Consider the following 22,445-nt stretch of genomic DNA (forward strand, 5'->3'; position numbering starts at 1 on the left):
ATGGTGTATGCACAATTCAAGGCTATATAGTATATGCACAATTCAAGGCTATATAGTGTATGCACAATTCAATGCTATATAGTATATGCACAATTCAAGGCTATATAGTGTATGTACAATTCAAGGCTATATAGTATATGCACAATTCAAGGCTATATAGTGTATGTACAATTCAAGGCTATATACATGTAGTGTATGTACAATTCAAGGCTATATAGTGTATGCACAATTCAAGGCTATATAGTGTATGCATAATTCTAGGCTATATAGTGTATGGACAATTCAAGGCTATATAGTATATGCACAATTCAAGGCTATGTAGTGTATGCACAATTCAAGGCTATATAGTGTATGGACAATTCAAGGCTATATAGTGTATGGACAATTCAAGGCTATATAGTGTATGCACAATTCAAGGCTATATAGTGTATGGACAATTCAATGCTCTATAGTGTATGGACAATTCAAGGCTATATAGTGTATGGACAATTCAAGGCTATATAGTGTATGCACAATTCAAGGCTATATAGTGTATGGACAATTCAAGGCTATATAGTGTATGGACAATTCAAGGCTATATAGTGTATGGACAATTCAAGGCTATATAGTGTATGCACAAATCAATGATATATAGTGTATGCACAATTCAATGATATATAATGTATGAACAATTCAATGCTATATAGTATATGCACAATTCAAGGCTATATAGTGTATGCACAATTCAATGATATATAATGTATGAACAATTCAAGGCTATATAGTGTATGCACAATTCAATGATATATAATGTATGAACAATTCAATGCTATATAGTATATGCACAATTCAAGGCTATATAGTGTATGCACAATTCAATGATATATAATGTATGAACAATTCAAGGCTATATAGTGTATGCACAATTCAAGGCTATATAGTGTATGTACAATTCAAGGCTATATAGTATATGCACAATTCAAGGCTATGTAGTGTATGCACAATTCAAGGCTATATAGTGTATGCACAATTCAATGATATATAGTATATGCACAATTCAAGGCTATATAGTGTATGCGCAATTCAATGATATATAGTGTATGAACAATTCAAGGCTATATAGTGTATGCACAATTCAAGGCTATATAGTGTATGCACAATTCAATGATATATAGTATATGCACAATTCAAGGCTATATAGTGTATGCACAATTCAATGATATATAGTGTATGAACAATTCAAGGCTATATAGTGTATGCACAATTCAAGGCTATATAGTGTATGCACAATTCAAGGCTATATAGTGTATGCACAATTCAAGGCTATATAGTGTATGCACAATTCAAGGCTATATAGTATATGCACAATTCAAGGCTATATAGTGTATGCACAATTCAAGGCTATATAGTGTATGCACAATTCAAGGCTATATAGTGTATGCACAATTCAATGATATATAGTATATGCACAATTCAAGGCTATATAGTGTATGGACAATTCAAGGCTATATAGTGTATGAACAATTCAAGGCTATATAGTGTATGCATAATTCTAGGCTATATAGTGTATGGACAATTCAAGGCTATATAGTGTATGAACAATTCAAGGCTATATAGTGTATGCATAATTCTAGGCTATATAGTGTATGGACAATTCAAGGCTATATAGTATATGCACAATTCAAGGCTATGTAGTGTATGCACAATTCAAGGCTATATAGTGTATGGACAATTCAAGGCTATACATGTATAGTGTATGGACAATTCAAGGCTATATAGTGTATGCACAATTCAAGGCTATATAGTGTATGGACAATTCAATGCTCTATAGTGTATGGACAATTCAAGGCTATATAGTGTATGGACAATTCAAGGCTATATAGTGTATGAACAATTCAAGGCTATATAGTGTATGCATAATTCTAGGCTATATAGTGTATGCACAATTCAAGGCTATATAGTATATGCACAATTCAAGGCTATGTAGTGTATGCACAATTCAAGGCTATATAGTGTATGGACAATTCAAGGCTATATAGTGTATGGACAATTCAAGGCTATATAGTATATGCACAATTCAAGGCTATATAGTGTATGGACAATTCAAGGCTATATAGTGTATGCACAATTCAAGGCTATATAGTGTATGCACAATTCAAGGCTATATAGTGTATGAACAATTCAATGATATATAGTGTATGCACAATTCAAGGCTATATGGTGTATGCACAATTCAAGGCTATATAGTATATGCACAATTCAAGGCTATATAGTGAATGCACAATTCAATGCTATATAGTATATGCACAATTCAAGGCTATATAGTGTATGTACAATTCAAGGCTATATAGTATATGCACAATTCGAGGCTATATAGAGTATGTACAATTCAAGGCTATATACATGTAGTGTATGTACAATTCAAGGCTATATAGTGTATGCACAATTCAAGGCTATATAGTGTATGGACAATTCAAGGCTATATAGTGTATGAACAATTCAAGGCTATATAGTGTATGCATAATTCTAGGCTATATAGTGTATGCACAATTCAATGCTATATAGTATATGCACAATTCAAGGCTATGTAGTGTATGCACAATTCAAGGCTATATTGTGTATGCACAATTCAAGGCTATATAGTGTATGGACAATTCAAGGCTATATAGTGTATGGACAATTCAAGGCTATATAGTGTATGCACAAATCAATGATATATAGTGTATGCACAATTCAATGATATATAATGTATGAACAATTCAATGCTATATAGTATATGCACAATTCAAGGCTATATAGTGTATGCACAATTCAATGATATATAATGTATGAACAATTCAAGGCTATATAGTGTATGCACAATTCAATGATATATAATGTATGAACAATTCAATGCTATATAGTATATGCACAATTCAAGGCTATATAGTGTATGCACAATTCAATGATATATAATGTATGAACAATTCAAGGCTATATAGTGTATGCACAATTCAAGGCTATATAGTGTATGTACAATTCAAGGCTATATAGTATATGCACAATTCAAGGCTATGTAGTGTATGCACAATTCAAGGCTATATAGTGTATGCACAATTCAATGATATATAGTATATGCACAATTCAAGGCTATATAGTGTATGCGCAATTCAATGATATATAGTGTATGAACAATTCAAGGCTATATAGTGTATGCACAATTCAAGGCTATATAGTGTATGCACAATTCAATGATATATAGTATATGCACAATTCAAGGCTATATAGTGTATGCACAATTCAATGATATATAGTGTATGAACAATTCAAGGCTATATAGTGTATGCACAATTCAAGGCTATATAGTGTATGCACAATTCAAGGCTATATAGTGTATGCACAATTCAAGGCTATATAGTGTATGCACAATTCAAGGCTATATAGTATATGCACAATTCAAGGCTATATAGTGTATGCACAATTCAAGGCTATATAGTGTATGCACAATTCAAGGCTATATAGTGTATGCACAATTCAATGATATATAGTATATGCACAATTCAAGGCTATATAGTGTATGGACAATTCAAGGCTATATAGTGTATGAACAATTCAAGGCTATATAGTGTATGCATAATTCTAGGCTATATAGTGTATGGACAATTCAAGGCTATATAGTGTATGAACAATTCAAGGCTATATAGTGTATGCATAATTCTAGGCTATATAGTGTATGGACAATTCAAGGCTATATAGTATATGCACAATTCAAGGCTATGTAGTGTATGCACAATTCAAGGCTATATAGTGTATGGACAATTCAAGGCTATACATGTATAGTGTATGGACAATTCAAGGCTATATAGTGTATGCACAATTCAAGGCTATATAGTGTATGGACAATTCAATGCTCTATAGTGTATGGACAATTCAAGGCTATATAGTGTATGGACAATTCAAGGCTATATAGTGTATGAACAATTCAAGGCTATATAGTGTATGCATAATTCTAGGCTATATAGTGTATGCACAATTCAAGGCTATATAGTATATGCACAATTCAAGGCTATGTAGTGTATGCACAATTCAAGGCTATATAGTGTATGGACAATTCAAGGCTATATAGTGTATGGACAATTCAAGGCTATATAGTATATGCACAATTCAAGGCTATATAGTGTATGGACAATTCAAGGCTATATAGTGTATGCACAATTCAAGGCTATATAGTGTATGCACAATTCAAGGCTATATAGTGTATGAACAATTCAATGATATATAGTGTATGCACAATTCAAGGCTATATGGTGTATGCACAATTCAAGGCTATATAGTATATGCACAATTCAAGGCTATATAGTGAATGCACAATTCAATGCTATATAGTATATGCACAATTCAAGGCTATATAGTGTATGTACAATTCAAGGCTATATAGTATATGCACAATTCGAGGCTATATAGAGTATGTACAATTCAAGGCTATATACATGTAGTGTATGTACAATTCAAGGCTATATAGTGTATGCACAATTCAAGGCTATATAGTGTATGGACAATTCAAGGCTATATAGTGTATGAACAATTCAAGGCTATATAGTGTATGCATAATTCTAGGCTATATAGTGTATGCACAATTCAATGCTATATAGTATATGCACAATTCAAGGCTATGTAGTGTATGCACAATTCAAGGCTATATTGTGTATGCACAATTCAAGGCTATATAGTGTATGGACAATTCAAGGCTATATAGTGTATGGACAATTCAAGGCTATATTGTGTATGCACAATTCAAGGCTATATAGTGTATGCACAATTCAATGATATATAGTGTATGCACAATTCAATGATATATAATGTATGAACAATTCAATGCTATATAGTATATGCACAATTCAAGGCTATATAGTGTATGCACAATTCAATGATATATAATGTATGAACAATTCAAGGCTATATAGTGTATGCACAATTCAATGATATATAATGTATGAACAATTCAATGCTATATAGTATATGCACAATTCAAGGCTATGTAGTGTATGCACAATTCAAGGCTATATAGTGTATGCACAATTCAAGGCTATATAGTGTATGAACAATTCAATGATATATAGTGTATGTACAATTCAAGGCTATATGGTGTATGCACAATTCAAGGCTATATAGTATATGCACAATTCAAGGCTATATAGTGTATGCACAATTCAATGCTATATAGTGTATGCACAATTCAAGGCTATATAGTGTATGTACAATTCAAGGCTATATAGTATATGCACAATTCAAGGCTATATAGTGTATGTACAATTCAAGGCTATATACATGTAGTGTATGTACAATTCAAGGCTATATAGTGTATGCACAATTCAAGGCTATATAGTGTATGCATAATTCTAGGCTATATAGTGTATGGACAATTCAAGGCTATATAGTATATGCACAATTCAAGGCTATGTAGTGTATGGACAATTCAAGGCTATATAGTGTATGGACAATTCAAGGCTATATAGTGTATGGACAATTCAAGGCTATATAGTGTATGCACAATTCAAGGCTATATAGTGTATGGACAATTCAATGCTCTATAGTGTATGGACAATTCAAGGCTATATAGTGTATGGACAATTCAAGGCTATATAGTGTATGCACAATTCAAGGCTATATAGTGTATGGACAATTCAAGGCTATATAGTGTATGGACAATTCAAGGCTATATAGTGTATGGACAATTCAAGGCTATATAGTGTATGCACAAATCAATGATATATAGTGTATGCACAATTCAATGATATATAATGTATGAACAATTCAATGCTATATAGTATATGCACAATTCAAGGCTATATAGTGTATGCACAATTCAATGATATATAATGTATGAACAATTCAAGGCTATATAGTGTATGCACAATTCAATGATATATAATGTATGAACAATTCAATGCTATATAGTATATGCACAATTCAAGGCTATATAGTGTATGCACAATTCAATGATATATAATGTATGAACAATTCAAGGCTATATAGTGTATGCACAATTCAAGGCTATATAGTGTATGTACAATTCAAGGCTATATAGTATATGCACAATTCAAGGCTATGTAGTGTATGCACAATTCAAGGCTATATAGTGTATGGACAATTCAAGGCTATATAGTGTATGGACAATTCAAGGCTATATAGTGTATGCACAATTCAAGGCTATATAGTGTATGGACAATTCAATGCTCTATAGTGTATGGACAATTCAAGGCTATATTGTGTATGCACAATTCAAGGCTATATAGTGTATGGACAATTCAAGGCTATATAGTGTATGGACAATTCAAGGCTATATTGTCTATGCACAATTCAAGGCTATATAGTGTATGCACAATTCAATGATATATAGTGTATGCACAATTCAATGATATATAATGTATGAACAATTCAATGCTATATAATATATGCACAATTCAAGGCTATATAGTGTATGCACAATTCAATGATATATAATGTATGAACAATTCAAGGCTATATAGTGTATGCACAATTCAAGGCTATATAGTGTATGCACAATTCAAGGCTATATAGTGTATGCACAATTCAAGGCTATATAGTATATGCACAATTCAAGGCTATATAGTGTATGCACAATTCAATGATATATAATGTATGAACAATTCAAGGCTATATAGTGTATGCACAATTCAAGGCTATATAGTGTATGAACAATTCAAGGCTATATAGTGTATGCACAATTCAAGGCTATATAGTGTATGCACGATTCAAGGCTATATAGTGTATGCACAATTCAAGGCTATATAGTGTATGCACAATTCAATGATATATAATGTATGAACAATTCAAGGCTATATAGTGTATGCACAATTCAAGGCTATATAGTGTATGCACAATTCAAGGCTATAGAGTGTATGCACAATTCAAGGCTATATAGTGTATGCACAATTCAAGGCTATATAGTGTATGCACAATTCAATGATATATAGTATATGCACAATTCAAGGCTATATAGTGTATGCGCAATTCAATGATATATAGTGTATGAACAATTCAAGGCTATATAGTGTATGCACAATTCAAGGCTATATAGTGTATGCACAATTCAATGATATATAGTATATGCACAATTCAAGGCTATATAGTGTATGCACAATTCAATGATATATAGTGTATGAACAATTCAAGGCTATATAGTGTATGCACAATTCAAGGCTATATAGTGTATGCACAATTCAAGGCTATATAGTGTATGCACAATTCAAGGCTATATAGTGTATGCACAATTCAAGGCTATATAGTATATGCACAATTCAAGGCTATATAGTGTATGCACAATTCAAGGCTATATAGTGTATGCACAATTCAAGGCTATATAGTGTATGCACAATTCAATGATATATAGTATATGCACAATTCAAGGCTATATAGTGTATGGACAATTCAAGGCTATATAGTGTATGAACAATTCAAGGCTATATAGTGTATGCATAATTCTAGGCTATATAGTGTATGGACAATTCAAGGCTATATAGTGTATGAACAATTCAAGGCTATATAGTGTATGCATAATTCTAGGCTATATAGTGTATGGACAATTCAAGGCTATATAGTATATGCACAATTCAAGGCTATGTAGTGTATGCACAATTCAAGGCTATATAGTGTATGGACAATTCAAGGCTATACATGTATAGTGTATGGACAATTCAAGGCTATATAGTGTATGCACAATTCAAGGCTATATAGTGTATGGACAATTCAATGCTCTATAGTGTATGGACAATTCAAGGCTATATAGTGTATGGACAATTCAAGGCTATATAGTGTATGAACAATTCAAGGCTATATAGTGTATGCATAATTCTAGGCTATATAGTGTATGCACAATTCAAGGCTATATAGTATATGCACAATTCAAGGCTATGTAGTGTATGCACAATTCAAGGCTATATAGTGTATGGACAATTCAAGGCTATATAGTGTATGGACAATTCAAGGCTATATAGTATATGCACAATTCAAGGCTATATAGTGTATGGACAATTCAAGGCTATATAGTGTATGCACAATTCAAGGCTATATAGTGTATGCACAATTCAAGGCTATATAGTGTATGAACAATTCAATGATATATAGTGTATGCACAATTCAAGGCTATATGGTGTATGCACAATTCAAGGCTATATAGTATATGCACAATTCAAGGCTATATAGTGAATGCACAATTCAATGCTATATAGTATATGCACAATTCAAGGCTATATAGTGTATGTACAATTCAAGGCTATATAGTATATGCACAATTCGAGGCTATATAGAGTATGTACAATTCAAGGCTATATACATGTAGTGTATGTACAATTCAAGGCTATATAGTGTATGCACAATTCAAGGCTATATAGTGTATGGACAATTCAAGGCTATATAGTGTATGAACAATTCAAGGCTATATAGTGTATGCATAATTCTAGGCTATATAGTGTATGCACAATTCAATGCTATATAGTATATGCACAATTCAAGGCTATGTAGTGTATGCACAATTCAAGGCTATATAGTATATGCACAATTCAAGGCTATGTAGTGTATGCACAATTCAAGGCTATATAGTGTATGGACAATTCAAGGCTATATAGTGTATGGACAATTCAAGGCTATATAGTATATGCACAATTCAAGGCTATATAGTGTATGGACAATTCAAGGCAATATAGTGTATGGACAATTCAAGGCTATATAGTGTATGAACAATTCAAGGCTATATAGTGTATGCATAATTCTAGGCTATATAGTGTATGCACAATTCAAGGCTATATAGTATATGCACAATTCAAGGCTATGTAGTGTATGCACAATTCAAGGCTATATAGTGTATGGACAATTCAAGGCTATATAGTGTATGGACAATTCAAGGCTATATAGTATATGCACAATTCAAGGCTATATAGTGTATGGACAATTCAAGGCTATATAGTGTATGCACAATTCAAGGCTATATAGTGTATGCACAATTCAAGGTTATATAGTGTATGAACAATTCAATGATATATAGTGTATGTACAATTCAAGGCTATATGGTGTATGCACAATTCAAGGCTATATAGTATATGCACAATTCAAGGCTATATAGTGTATGCACAATTCAATGCTATATAGTATATGCACAATTCAAGGCTATATAGTGTATGTACAATTCAAGGCTATATAGTATATGCACAATTCAAGGCTATATAGTGTATGTACAATTCAAGGCTATATACATGTAGTGTATGTACAATTCAAGGCTATATAGTGTATGCACAATTCAAGGCTATATAGTGTATGGACAATTCAAGGCTATATAGTGTATGAACAATTCAAGGCTATATAGTGTATGCATAATTCTAGGCTATATAGTGTATGGACAATTCAAGGCTATATAGTATATGCACAATTCAAGGCTATGTAGTGTATGCACAATTCAAGGCTATATAGTGTATGGACAATTCAAGGCTATATAGTGTATGGACAATTCAAGGCTATATAGTGTATGCACAATTCAAGGCTATATAGTGTATGGACAATTCAATGCTCTATAGTGTATGGACAATTCAAGGCTATATAGTGTATGGACAATTCAAGGCTATATAGTGTATGCACAATTCAAGGCTATATAGTGTATGGACAATTCAAGGCTATATAGTGTATGGACAATTCAAGGCTATATAGTGTATGCACAATTCAAGGCTATATAGTGTATGCACAAATCAATGATATATAGTGTATGCACAATTCAATGATATATAATGTATGAACAATTCAATGCTATATAGTATATGCACAATTCAAGGCTATATAGTGTATGCACAATTCAATGATATATAATGTATGAACAATTCAAGGCTATATAGTGTATGCACAATTCAATGATATATAATGTATGAACAATTCAATGCTATATAGTATATGCACAATTCAAGGCTATATAGTGTATGAACAATTCAAGGCTATATAGTGTATGCACAATTCAAGGCTATATAGTGTATGTACAATTCAAGGCTATATAGTATATGCACTATTCAAGGCTATGTAGTGTATGCACAATTCAATGCTATATAGTGTATGGACAATTCAAGGCTATATAGTGTATGGACAATTCAAGGCTATATAGTGTATGCACAATTCAAGGCTATATAGTGTATGGACAATTCAATGCTCTATAGTGTATGGACAATTCAAGGCTATATTGTGTATGCACAATTCAAGACTATATAGTGTATGGACAATTCAAGGCTATATAGTGTATGGACAATTCAAGGCTATATTGTGTATGCACAATTCAAGGCTATATAGTGTATGCACAATTCAATGATATATAGTGTATGCACAATTCAATGATATATAATGTATGAACAATTCAATGCTATATAGTATATGCACAATTCAAGGCTATATAGTGTATGCACAATTCAATGATATATAATGTATGAACAATTCAAGGCTATATAGTGTATGCACAATTCAATGATATATAATGTATGAACAATTCAATGCTATATAGTATATGCACAATTCAAGGCTATATAGTGTATGCACAATTCAATGATATATAATGTATGAACAATTCAAGGCTATATAGTGTATGCACAATTCAAGGCTATATAGTGTATGCACAATTCAAGGCTATATAGTGTATGGACAATTCAAGGCTATATAGTATATGCACAATTCAAGGCTATATAGTGTATGGACAATTCAAGGCTATATAGTGTATGCACAATTCAAGGCTATATAGTGTATGCACAATTCAAGGCTATATAGTGTATGAACAATTCAATGATATATAGTGTATGTACAATTCAAGGCTATATGGTGTATGCACAATTCAAGGCTATATAGTATATGCACAATTCAAGGCTATATAGTGTATGCACAATTCAATGCTATATAGTATATGCACAATTCAAGGCTATATAGTGTATGTACAATTCAAGGCTATATAGTATATGCACAATTCAAGGCTATATAGTGTATGTACAATTCAAGGCTATATACATGTAGTGTATGTACAATTCAAGGCTATATAGTGTATGCACAATTCAAGGCTATATAGTGTATGGACAATTCAAGGCTATATAGTGTATGAACAATTCAAGGCTATATAGTGTATGCATAATTCTAGGCTATATAGTGTATGGACAATTCAAGGCTATATAGTATATGCACAATTCAAGGCTATGTAGAGTATGCACAATTCAAGGCTATATAGTGTATGGACAATTCAAGGCTATATAGTGTATGGACAATTCAAGGCTATATAGTGTATGCACAATTCAAGGCTATATAGTGTATGGACAATTCAATGCTCTATAGTGTATGGACAATTCAAGGCTATATAGTGTATGGACAATTCAAGGCTATATAGTGTATGCACAATTCAAGGCTATATAGTGTATGGACAATTCAAGGCTATATAGTGTATGGACAATTCAAGGCTATATAGTGTATGCACAATTCAAGGCTATATAGTGTATGCACAAATCAATGATATATAGTGTATGCACAATTCAATGATATATAATGTATGAACAATTCAATGCTATATAGTATATGCACAATTCAAGGCTATATAGTGTATGCACAATTCAATGATATATAATGTATGAACAATTCAAGGCTATATAGTGTATGCACAATTCAATGATATATAATGTATGAACAATTCAATGCTATATAGTCTATGCACAATTCAAGGCTATATAGTGTATGCACAATTCAATGATATATAATGTATGAACAATTCAAGGCTATATAGTGTATGCACAATTCAAGGCTATATAGTGTATGTACAATTCAAGGCTATATAGTATATGCACAATTCAAGGCTATGTAGTGTATGCACAATTCAAGGCTATATAGTGTATGGACAATTCAAGGCTATATAGTGTATGGACAATTCAAGGCTATATAGTGTATGCACAATTCAAGGCTATATAGTGTATGGACAATTCAATGCTCTATAGTGTATGGACAATTCAAGGCTATATTGTGTATGCACAATTCAAGGCTATATAGTGTATGGACAATTCAAGGCTATATAGTGTATGGACAATTCAAGGCTATATTGTGTATGCACAATTCAAGGCTATATAGTGTATGCACAATTCAATGATATATAGTGTATGCACAATTCAATGATATATAATGTATGAACAATTCAATGCTATATAGTATATGCACAATTCAAGGCTATATAGTGTATGCACAATTCAATGATATATAATGTATGAACAATTCAAGGCTATATAGTGTATGCACAATTCAATGATATATAATGTATGAACAATTCAATGCTATATAGTATATGCACAATTCAAGGCTATATAGTGTATGCACAATTCAATGATATATAATGTATGAACAATTCAAGGCTATATAGTGTATGCACAATTCAAGGCTATATAGTGTATGCACAATTCAAGGCTATATAGTGTATGCACAATTCAAGGCTATATAGTATATGCACAATTCAAGGCTATATAGTGTATGCACAATTCAATGATATATAATGTATGAACAATTCAAGGCTATATAGTGTATGCACAATTCAAGGCTATATAGTGTATGAACAATTCAAGGCTATATAGTGTATGCACAATTCAAGGCTATATAGTGTATGCACGATTCAAGGCTATATAGTGTATGCACAATTCAAGGCTATATAGTGTATGCACAATTCAATGATATATAATGTATGAACAATTCAAGGCTATATAGTGTATGCACAATTCAAGGCTATATAGTGTATGCACAATTCAAGGCTATATAGTGTATGCACAATTCAAGGCTATATAGTGTATGCACAATTCAAGGCTATATAGTGTATGCACAATTCAATGATATATAGTATATGCACAATTCAAGGCTACATAGTGTATGCACAATTCAATGATATATAGTGTATGAACAATTCAAGGCTATATAGTGTATGCACAATTCAAGGCTATATAGTGTATGCACAATTCAATGATATATAGTATATGCACAATTCAAGGCTATATAGTGTATGCACAATTCAATGATATATAGTGTATGAACAATTCAAGGCTATATAGTGTATGCACAATTCAAGGCTATATAGTGTATGCACAATTCAAGGCTATATAGTGTATGCACAATTCAAGGCTATATAGTGTATGCACAATTCAAGGCTATATAGTATATGCACAATTCAAGGCTATATAGTGTATGCACAATTCAAGGCTATATAGTGTATGCACAATTCAAGGCTATATAGTGTATGCACAATTCAATGATATATAGTATATGCACAATTCAAGGCTATATAGTGTATGGACAATTCAAGGCTATATAGTGTATGAACAATTCAAGGCTATATAGTGTATGCATAATTCTAGGCTATATAGTGTATGGACAATTCAAGGCTATATAGTGTATGAACAATTCAAGGCTATATAGTGTATGCATAATTCTAGGCTATATAGTGTATGGACAATTCAAGGCTATATAGTATATGCACAATTCAAGGCTATGTAGTGTATGCACAATTCAAGGCTATATAGTGTATGGACAATTCAAGGCTATATAGTGTATGGACAATTCAAGGCTATATAGTGTATGCACAATTCAAGGCTATATAGTGTATGGACAATTCAATGCTCTATAGTGTATGGACAATTCAAGGCTATATAGTGTATGGACAATTCAAGGCTATATAGTGTATGCACAATTCAAGGCTATATAGTGTATGGACAATTCAAGGCTATATAGTGTATGAACAATTCAAGGCTATATAGTGTATGCATAATTCTAGGCTATATAGTGTATGGACAATTCAAGGCTATATAGTATATGCACAATTCAAGGCTATATAGTGTATGCACAATTCAAGGCTATATAGTGTATGCACAATTCAAGGCTATATAGTATATGCACAATTCAAGGCTATATAGTGTATGCACAATTCAATGATATATAATGTATGAACAATTCAAGGCTATATAGTGTATGCACAATTCAAGGCTATATAGTGTATGAACAATTCAAGGCTATATAGTGTATGCACAATTCAAGGCTATATAGTGTATGCACGATTCAAGGCTATATAGTGTATGCACAATTCAAGGCTATATAGTGTATGCACAATTCAATGATATATAATGTATGAACAATTCAAGGCTATATAGTGTATGCACAATTCAAGGCTATATAGTGTATGCACAATTCAAGGCTATATAGTGTATGCACAATTCAAGGCTATATAGTGTATGCACAATTCAAGGCTATATAGTGTATGCACAATTCAATGATATATAGTATATGCACAATTCAAGGCTACATAGTGTATGCACAATTCAATGATATATAGTGTATGAACAATTCAAGGCTATATAGTGTATGCACAATTCAAGGCTATATAGTGTATGCACAATTCAATGATATATAGTATATGCACAATTCAAGGCTATATAGTGTATGCACAATTCAATGATATATAGTGTATGAACAATTCAAGGCTATATAGTGTATGCACAATTCAAGGCTATATAGTGTATGCACAATTCAAGGCTATATAGTGTATGCACAATTCAAGGCTATATAGTGTATGCACAATTCAAGGCTATATAGTATATGCACAATTCAAGGCTATATAGTGTATGCACAATTCAAGGCTATATAGTGTATGCACAATTCAAGGCTATATAGTGTATGCACAATTCAATGATATATAGTATATGCACAATTCAAGGCTATATAGTGTATGGACAATTCAAGGCTATATAGTGTATGAACAATTCAAGGCTATATAGTGTATGCATAATTCTAGGCTATATAGTGTATGGACAATTCAAGGCTATATAGTGTATGAACAATTCAAGGCTATATAGTGTATGCATAATTCTAGGCTATATAGTGTATGGACAATTCAAGGCTATATAGTATATGCACAATTCAAGGCTATGTAGTGTATGCACAATTCAAGGCTATATAGTGTATGGACAATTCAAGGCTATATAGTGTATGGACAATTCAAGGCTATATAGTGTATGCACAATTCAAGGCTATATAGTGTATGGACAATTCAATGCTCTATAGTGTATGGACAATTCAAGGCTATATAGTGTATGGACAATTCAAGGCTATATAGTGTATGCACAATTCAAGGCTATATAGTGTATGGACAATTCAAGGCTATATAGTGTATGAACAATTCAAGGCTATATAGTGTATGCATAATTCTAGGCTATATAGTGTATGGACAATTCAAGGCTATATAGTATATGCACAATTCAAGGCTATGTAGTGTATGCACAATTCAAGGCTATATAGTGTATGGACAATTCAAGGCTATATAGTGTATGGACAATTCAAGGCTATATAGTGTATGCACAATTCAAGGCTATATAGTGTATGGACAATTCAATGCTCTATAGTGTATGGACAATTCAAGGCTATATAGTGTATGGACAATTCAAGGCTATATAGTGTATGCACAATTCAAGGCTATATAGTGTATGGACAATTCAAGGCTATATAGTGTATGGACAATTCAAGGCTATATAGTGTATGCACAATTCTAGGCTATATAGTGTATGCACAATTCAATGATATATAGTGTATGCACAATTCAATGATATATAATGTATGAACAATTCAATGCTATATAGTATATGCACAATTCAAGGCTATATAGTGTATGCACAATTCAATGATATATAATGTATGAACAATTCAAGGCTATATAGTGTATGCACAATTCAATGATATATAATGTATGAACAATTCAATGCTATATAGTATATGCACAATTCAAGGCTATATAGTGTATGCACAATTCAATGATATATAATGTATGAACAATTCAAGGCTATATAGTGTATGCACAATTCAAGGCTATATAGTGTATGTACAATTCAAGGCTATATAGTATATGCACAATTCAAGGCTATGTAGTGTATGCACAATTCAAGGCTATATAGTGTATGGACAATTCAAGGCTATATAGTGTATGGACAATTCAAGGCTATATAGTGTATGCACAATTCAAGGCTATATAGTGTATGGACAATTCAATGCTCTATAGTGTATGGACAATTCAAGGCTATATTGTGTATGCACAATTCAAGGCTATATAGTGTATGGACAATTCAAGGCTATATAGTGTATGGACAATTCAAGGCTATATTGTGTATGCACAATTCAAGGCTATATAGTGTATGCACAATTCAATGATATATAGTGTATGCACAATTCAATGATATATAGTATATGCACAATTCAAGGCTATATAGTGTATGCACAATTCAATGATATATAATGTATGAACAATTCAATGCTATATAGTATATGCACAATTCAAGGCTATATAGTGTATGCACAATTCAATGATATATAATGTATGAACAATTCAAGGCTATATAGTGTATGCACAATTCAATGATATATAATGTATGAACAATTCAATGCTATATAGTATATGCACAATTCAAGGCTATATAGTGTATGCACAATTCAATGATATATAATGTATGAACAATTCAAGGCTATATAGTGTATGCACAATTCAAGGCTATATAGTGTATGTACAATTCAAGGCTATATAGTATATGCACAATTCAAGGCTATGTAGTGTATGCACAATTCAAGGCTATATAGTGTATGGACAATTCAAGGCTATATAGTGTATGGACAATTCAAGGCTATATAGTGTATGCACAATTCAAGTCTATATAGTGTATGGACAATTCAATGCTCTATAGTGTATGGACAATTCAAGGCTATATTGTGTATGCACAATTCAAGGCTATATAGTGTATGGACAATTCAAGGCTATATAGTGTATGGACAATTCAAGGCTATATTGTGTATGCACAATTCAAGGCTATATAGTGTATGCACAATTCAATGATATATAGTGTATGCACAATTCAATGATATATAATGTATGAACAATTCAATGCTATATAATATATGCACAATTCAAGGCTATATAGTGTATGCACAATTCAATGATATATAATGTATGAACAATTCAAGGCTATATAGTGTATGCACAATTCAATGATATATAATGTATGAACAATTCAATGCTATATAGTATATGCACAATTCAAGGCTATATAGTGTATGCACAATTCAATGATATATAATGTATGAACAATTCAAGGCTATATAGTGTATGCACAATTCAAGGCTATATAGTGTATGCACAATTCAATGATATATAGTATATGCACAATTCAAGGCTATATAGTGTATGCACAATTCAATGATATATAGTGTATGAACAATTCAAGGCTATATAGTGTATGCACAATTCAAGGCTATATAGTGTATGCACAATTCAATGATATATAGTATATGCACAATTCAAGGCTATATAGTGTATGCACAATTCAATGATATATAGTGTATGAACAATTCAAGGCTATATAGTGTATGCACAATTCAAGGCTATATAGTGTATGCACAATTCAAGGCTATATAGTGTATGCACAATTCAAGGCTATATAGTGTATGCACAATTCAAGGCTATATAGTATATGCACAATTCAAGGCTATATAGTGTATGCACAATTCAAGGCTATATAGTGTATGCACAATCCAAGGCTATATAGTGTATGCACAATTCAATGATATAATGTATATGCACAATTCAAGGCTATATAGTGTATGCACAATTCAATGATATATAGTGTATGAACAATTCAAGGCTATATATTGTATGCACAATTCAAGGCTATATAGTATATGCACAATTCAAGGCTATATAGTGTATGCACAATACAAGGCTATATAGTGTATGTACAATTCAATGCTATATAGTGTATGAACAATTCAAGGCTATATAGTGTATGTACAATTCAATGATATATAGTGTATGAACAATTCAAGGCTATATAGTGTATGCACAATTCAAGGCTATATAGTATATGCACAATTCAAGGCTATATAGTGTATGCACAATTCAAGGCTATATAGTATATGCACAATTCAAGGCTATATAGTGTATGCACAATTCAAGGCTATATAGTGTATGCACAATTCAAGGCTATATAGTGTATGCACAATTCAATGATATATAGTATATGCACAATTCAAGGCTATATAGTGTATGCACAATTCAATGATATATAGTGTATGAACAATTCAAGGCTATATAGTGTATGCACAATTCAAGGCTATATAGTATATGCACAATTCAAGGCTATATAGTGTATGCACAATTCAAGGCTATATAGTATATGTACAATTCAAGGCTATATAGTGTATGCACAATTCAAGGCTATATAGTGTATGCACAATTCAAGGCTATATAGTGTATGCACAATTCAAGGCTATATAGTATATGCACAATTCAAGGCTATATAGTGTATGCACAATTCAAGGCTATATAGTGTATGTACAATTCAAGGCTATATAGTGTATGTACAATTCAAGGCTATATAGTGTATGTACAATTCAAGGCTATATAGTGTATGTACAATTCAAGGCTATATAGTGTATGTACAATTCAAGGCTATATAGTGTATGTACAATTCAAGGCTATATAGTGTATGTACAATTCAAGGCTATATAGTGTATGTACAATTCAAGGCTATATAGTGTATGTACAATTCAAGGCTATATAGTGTATGTACAATTCAAGGCTATATAGTGTATGCACAATTCAAGGCTATATAGTGTATGCACAATTCAAGGCTATATAGTGTATGTACAATTCAAGGCTATATAGTGTATGTACAATTCAAGGCTATATAGTGTATGCACAATTCAAGGCTATATAGTATATGCACAATTCAAGGCTATATAGTATATGCACAATTCAAGGCTATATAGTGTATGCACAATTCAAGGCTATATAGTGTATGCACAATTCAATGCTATATAGTGTATGTACAATTCAAGGCTATATAGTGTATGTACAATTCAAGGCTATATAGTGTATGTACAATTCAAGGCTATATAGTGTATGTACAATTCAAGGCTATATAGTGTATGTACAATTCAAGGCTATATAGTGTATGCACAATTCAAGGCTATATAGTGTATGCACAATTCAAGGCTATATAGTGTATGAACAATTCAAGGCTATATAGTATATGCACAATTCAAGGCTATATAGTGTATGCACAATTCAAGGCTATATAGTGTATGCACAATTCAAGGCTATATAGTGTATGGACAATTCAAGGCTATATAGTGTATGTACATTTCAAGGCTATATAGTGTATGCACAATTCAAGGCTATATAGTGTATGGACAATTCAAGGCTATATAGTGTATGCACAATTCAAGGCTATATAGTGTATGCACAATTCAAGGCTATATAGTGTATGCACAATTCAAGGCTATATAGTGTATGGACTATTCAAGGCTATATAGTGTATGTACATTTCAAGGCTATATAGTGTATGCACAATACAATGCTATATAGTGTATGAACAATTCAAGGCTATATAGTGTATGTACATTTCAAGGCTATATAGTGTATGCACATTAGCACGCATAGCAATATGCCAGTTGGTATGACAAATTGTTTTTCAGTCTAATATTATCCAATCTTTCTAAAGTTATTTTTTTAATTATATCCACAGGTATAGAATTGGAGTGTGTGTAGGAGGAAGTAAAATAAGATACAATGCAAGTTACTAGAATATTTGTTGTCTTACTGACAAGTGTAATATCAAAGAATTGTTCAATGTATATGTTTTTAAATAATAATCACGCATCTATATCAACAAATATAAACTACTATTATAACTAGTTTTGTTGACCAATACAACACATGTATACATGATATATATCAACAACATTTTATGTTCTAGTGTACAATGCAAAATAAAGGGAGGGAGGAGAGTGAATAAATCGATGGATGCATGAGAAGTGAATTCTATAACACGTTACCAGTTTTGCCGTGAATTAAAATACGAGACGTTTTTGAAGACAGCAGATCTTTGTTTATTTTAATACAGCATGTGACACGACATGTCCATGTAATTGGTAATTAGTTACCACAAAATATATAGCTAAGCTAACTATTATAGGGTACAAGCGGAATGTACTGGAATTTAATATGTTGACCCAAGATTTTGCTTCATTTAATGATGAAAAAAAGTGAACTCAATGTTTTACAAACAAATTGACAGTATTCGTTGAAAACAATATTAGGCATGTCTGATTCACATGCGTCTCACATTTTACGATAACTTGTATGTTTTATCAAGAGGCATTATCAAACAAAAGTATTTGTTCAAATGCGCGTGGACTCACTCTGGACATGTTGTTGGACTAAATCGGTTTCACTCAAACACGCAAATAACACTTTCACGTTTCCAACTGATTAAGAACTGAATTGAATTTTGTGATATTTCTATTTCTGAAGCAAGGATGCATTACCAGACTTGTTTCATTTTGCACACTTAAAGTATCTTTTCAAACTATTTTTATGCTATCGTTATATGCATACTAATTACGCCTAATAAAAACTATACAGACATGATATATATGATTTTAAGCATTATTTTAAATTAAACTAGTACAATACATTAAAGCGGCAGGATCGTCACCTACGCATGCGTCGGGTGGTCATAGCGCGTCAGTGTTTACAAACAAGCGTCTACCCATGAGTCTTTGCGTTTTTAGCGTGTGGGACTCAATTCCCGCGCGTGCCAGGTGACGACCCTCCCGCTTTAATATTCTATGTAGTGTATGCACAATTCAAAGCTATAACACAATAAGACATACTTGACTGGACTGGTAAAAACAACACAACAGAATTATCTAGAATTATTTTATATATGTTTTTGATTCTGTGAGCTAAAATATAGAATGCTATAAACGTGTTTTTGACATGTTTACACGTTTAATGAAATTAACAGTGACAAAATTGTGTGTAAAAATATGTCTATGACTATTGTGTTAGGATTATTTGTGTGGTTGGAGACACTAAAACAGTGCATTGGATTTGTATTCTTGACTCCGAGTCAAACAATGGCTTTACTTCACCACCACGTGACCACTTTCTAATTCAAAATCACACCAAAATTGTTCTATTGAGTTCTGCGTATTCAATCAGCACATGTGACCGTTTGATTTCACACTTTCTCTATTATAATAATAGGAGAGGGGGTCTTACCAGCATAGTTCGACCAAAATGAAGATCAAAACTCAACATTTTGATAAAATAGTAGAATAAAAACTCCTAAGAAGAGAAGTTAAAATTACACATAATACTGTAAACAAGGGACCTAACTCTACATTGTGCAGCCTTGTTATAAAAAAATTCTTGATACAATGAACACATTTCATGTCTCCTGCTTATAACAATATCAAATTATGCTTCATTGTAGTGAATGCTTCACTATAACCATGGACCTATCAACAGGTGTTGGTAGGTCCGTGCTATATCAAACTAATTGCAGGTCCTCAAACGAGTTCGTTAAAAAAAGGTTACATTGCATATACCTCGAAGTATACTGTTGCCATAGTGACATTCGGTTCACTCGTCGTTGCATGTTTAGGGTGGAGTATATAAACATATATTACAGGAATGTGATAAATAGATTACTTATTGTATTCAGTAGTGGCAACTTTGCAAGGCTTTAACTGTGAGACACATCCCGAATCGATTGGCTGATCGCGTGTTTACTCTGCCATGCCTTAGAGATTTTTAGGATAGAGTTTGTAACACTTTGTAAGAGGAGAGAAAGAGAGAAGTGGACAGCGAGGGTTTAGCTCAGTTGACCGTTTTGATGAATAAAGCTGGACTATCTGTAATGAACTACTAATAATGTATAATACTTTGTGTCAAATCTTGTATCTCAATGTGTAATTGTTATTGATCAGCTAAATGAGTCAAGTTCCCTAATCACAACGCTGGTATTCACAACAACGCATACACGATACACGTAACGCATTGCGGACTAACAAAGTAATTCTACAAATAAAAAAACACAGAAGGAAATATCACAATTCGCTACATTCCTCAAACAATAAGCACAGATGTTGTATACACAACTGGTACCCCAATCGTAGAACCATACACAATAATTAGACACGAGTCAGTATATTTGCTGTTGATTCATATAACACTTTATTGAACAGTGATTATAACTGATTGATAAATAGTTGGTTTCAAATGTATGTGGACAAAATAAAAGTGTTCACATTGTGCAACTTGGATAACCTTGTCCTTCTATGTCCAATACAGTACAATCTGACAAATTGCCTGCTAAAAGTCCTTGTGGTGTTTCAGAAGAAAAAATGATTACATAGCTCTTCCAAAAACAAAGTAACTTTAAATTCTTTGCTAAACTGTGGAATATATATTGTCTCTAAGCCCTACCATTGTGTGAAGTATCAAGAATTTTAATATAAATAATAAAGTAAGACAGAATAAGAACAATATCTGTTATTGTATATTATATTATATTCATATAGAATGTTATTTAACTTATTTCAAACATAAGTAT

At 32.0% G+C, this 22,445-nt stretch overlaps 1 protein-coding gene across 1 annotated transcript in view; it reads left to right on the plus strand.

Annotated features, from left to right (window-relative positions):
• Nucleotides 1-19,786, plus strand: part of LOC144347583 (uncharacterized) — an 85,289-nt gene extending 65,503 nt beyond the window's left edge. The window contains exon 4 of the mRNA XM_078007403.2: nucleotides 19,569-19,786. Coding sequence (XP_077863529.1) covers nucleotides 19,569-19,591 — 23 coding nt within the window. The 3' untranslated portion in view covers nucleotides 19,592-19,786. The remainder of the gene's footprint in view (nucleotides 1-19,568) is intronic.
• The last annotated feature ends 2,659 nt before the right edge of the window (nucleotides 19,787-22,445 follow it).

This window comes from Saccoglossus kowalevskii, chromosome 12 (assembly GCF_978046115.1).
Source record: "Saccoglossus kowalevskii chromosome 12, keSacKowa6.1, whole genome shotgun sequence".
Lineage (NCBI taxonomy): Eukaryota > Metazoa > Hemichordata > Enteropneusta > Harrimaniidae > Saccoglossus > Saccoglossus kowalevskii.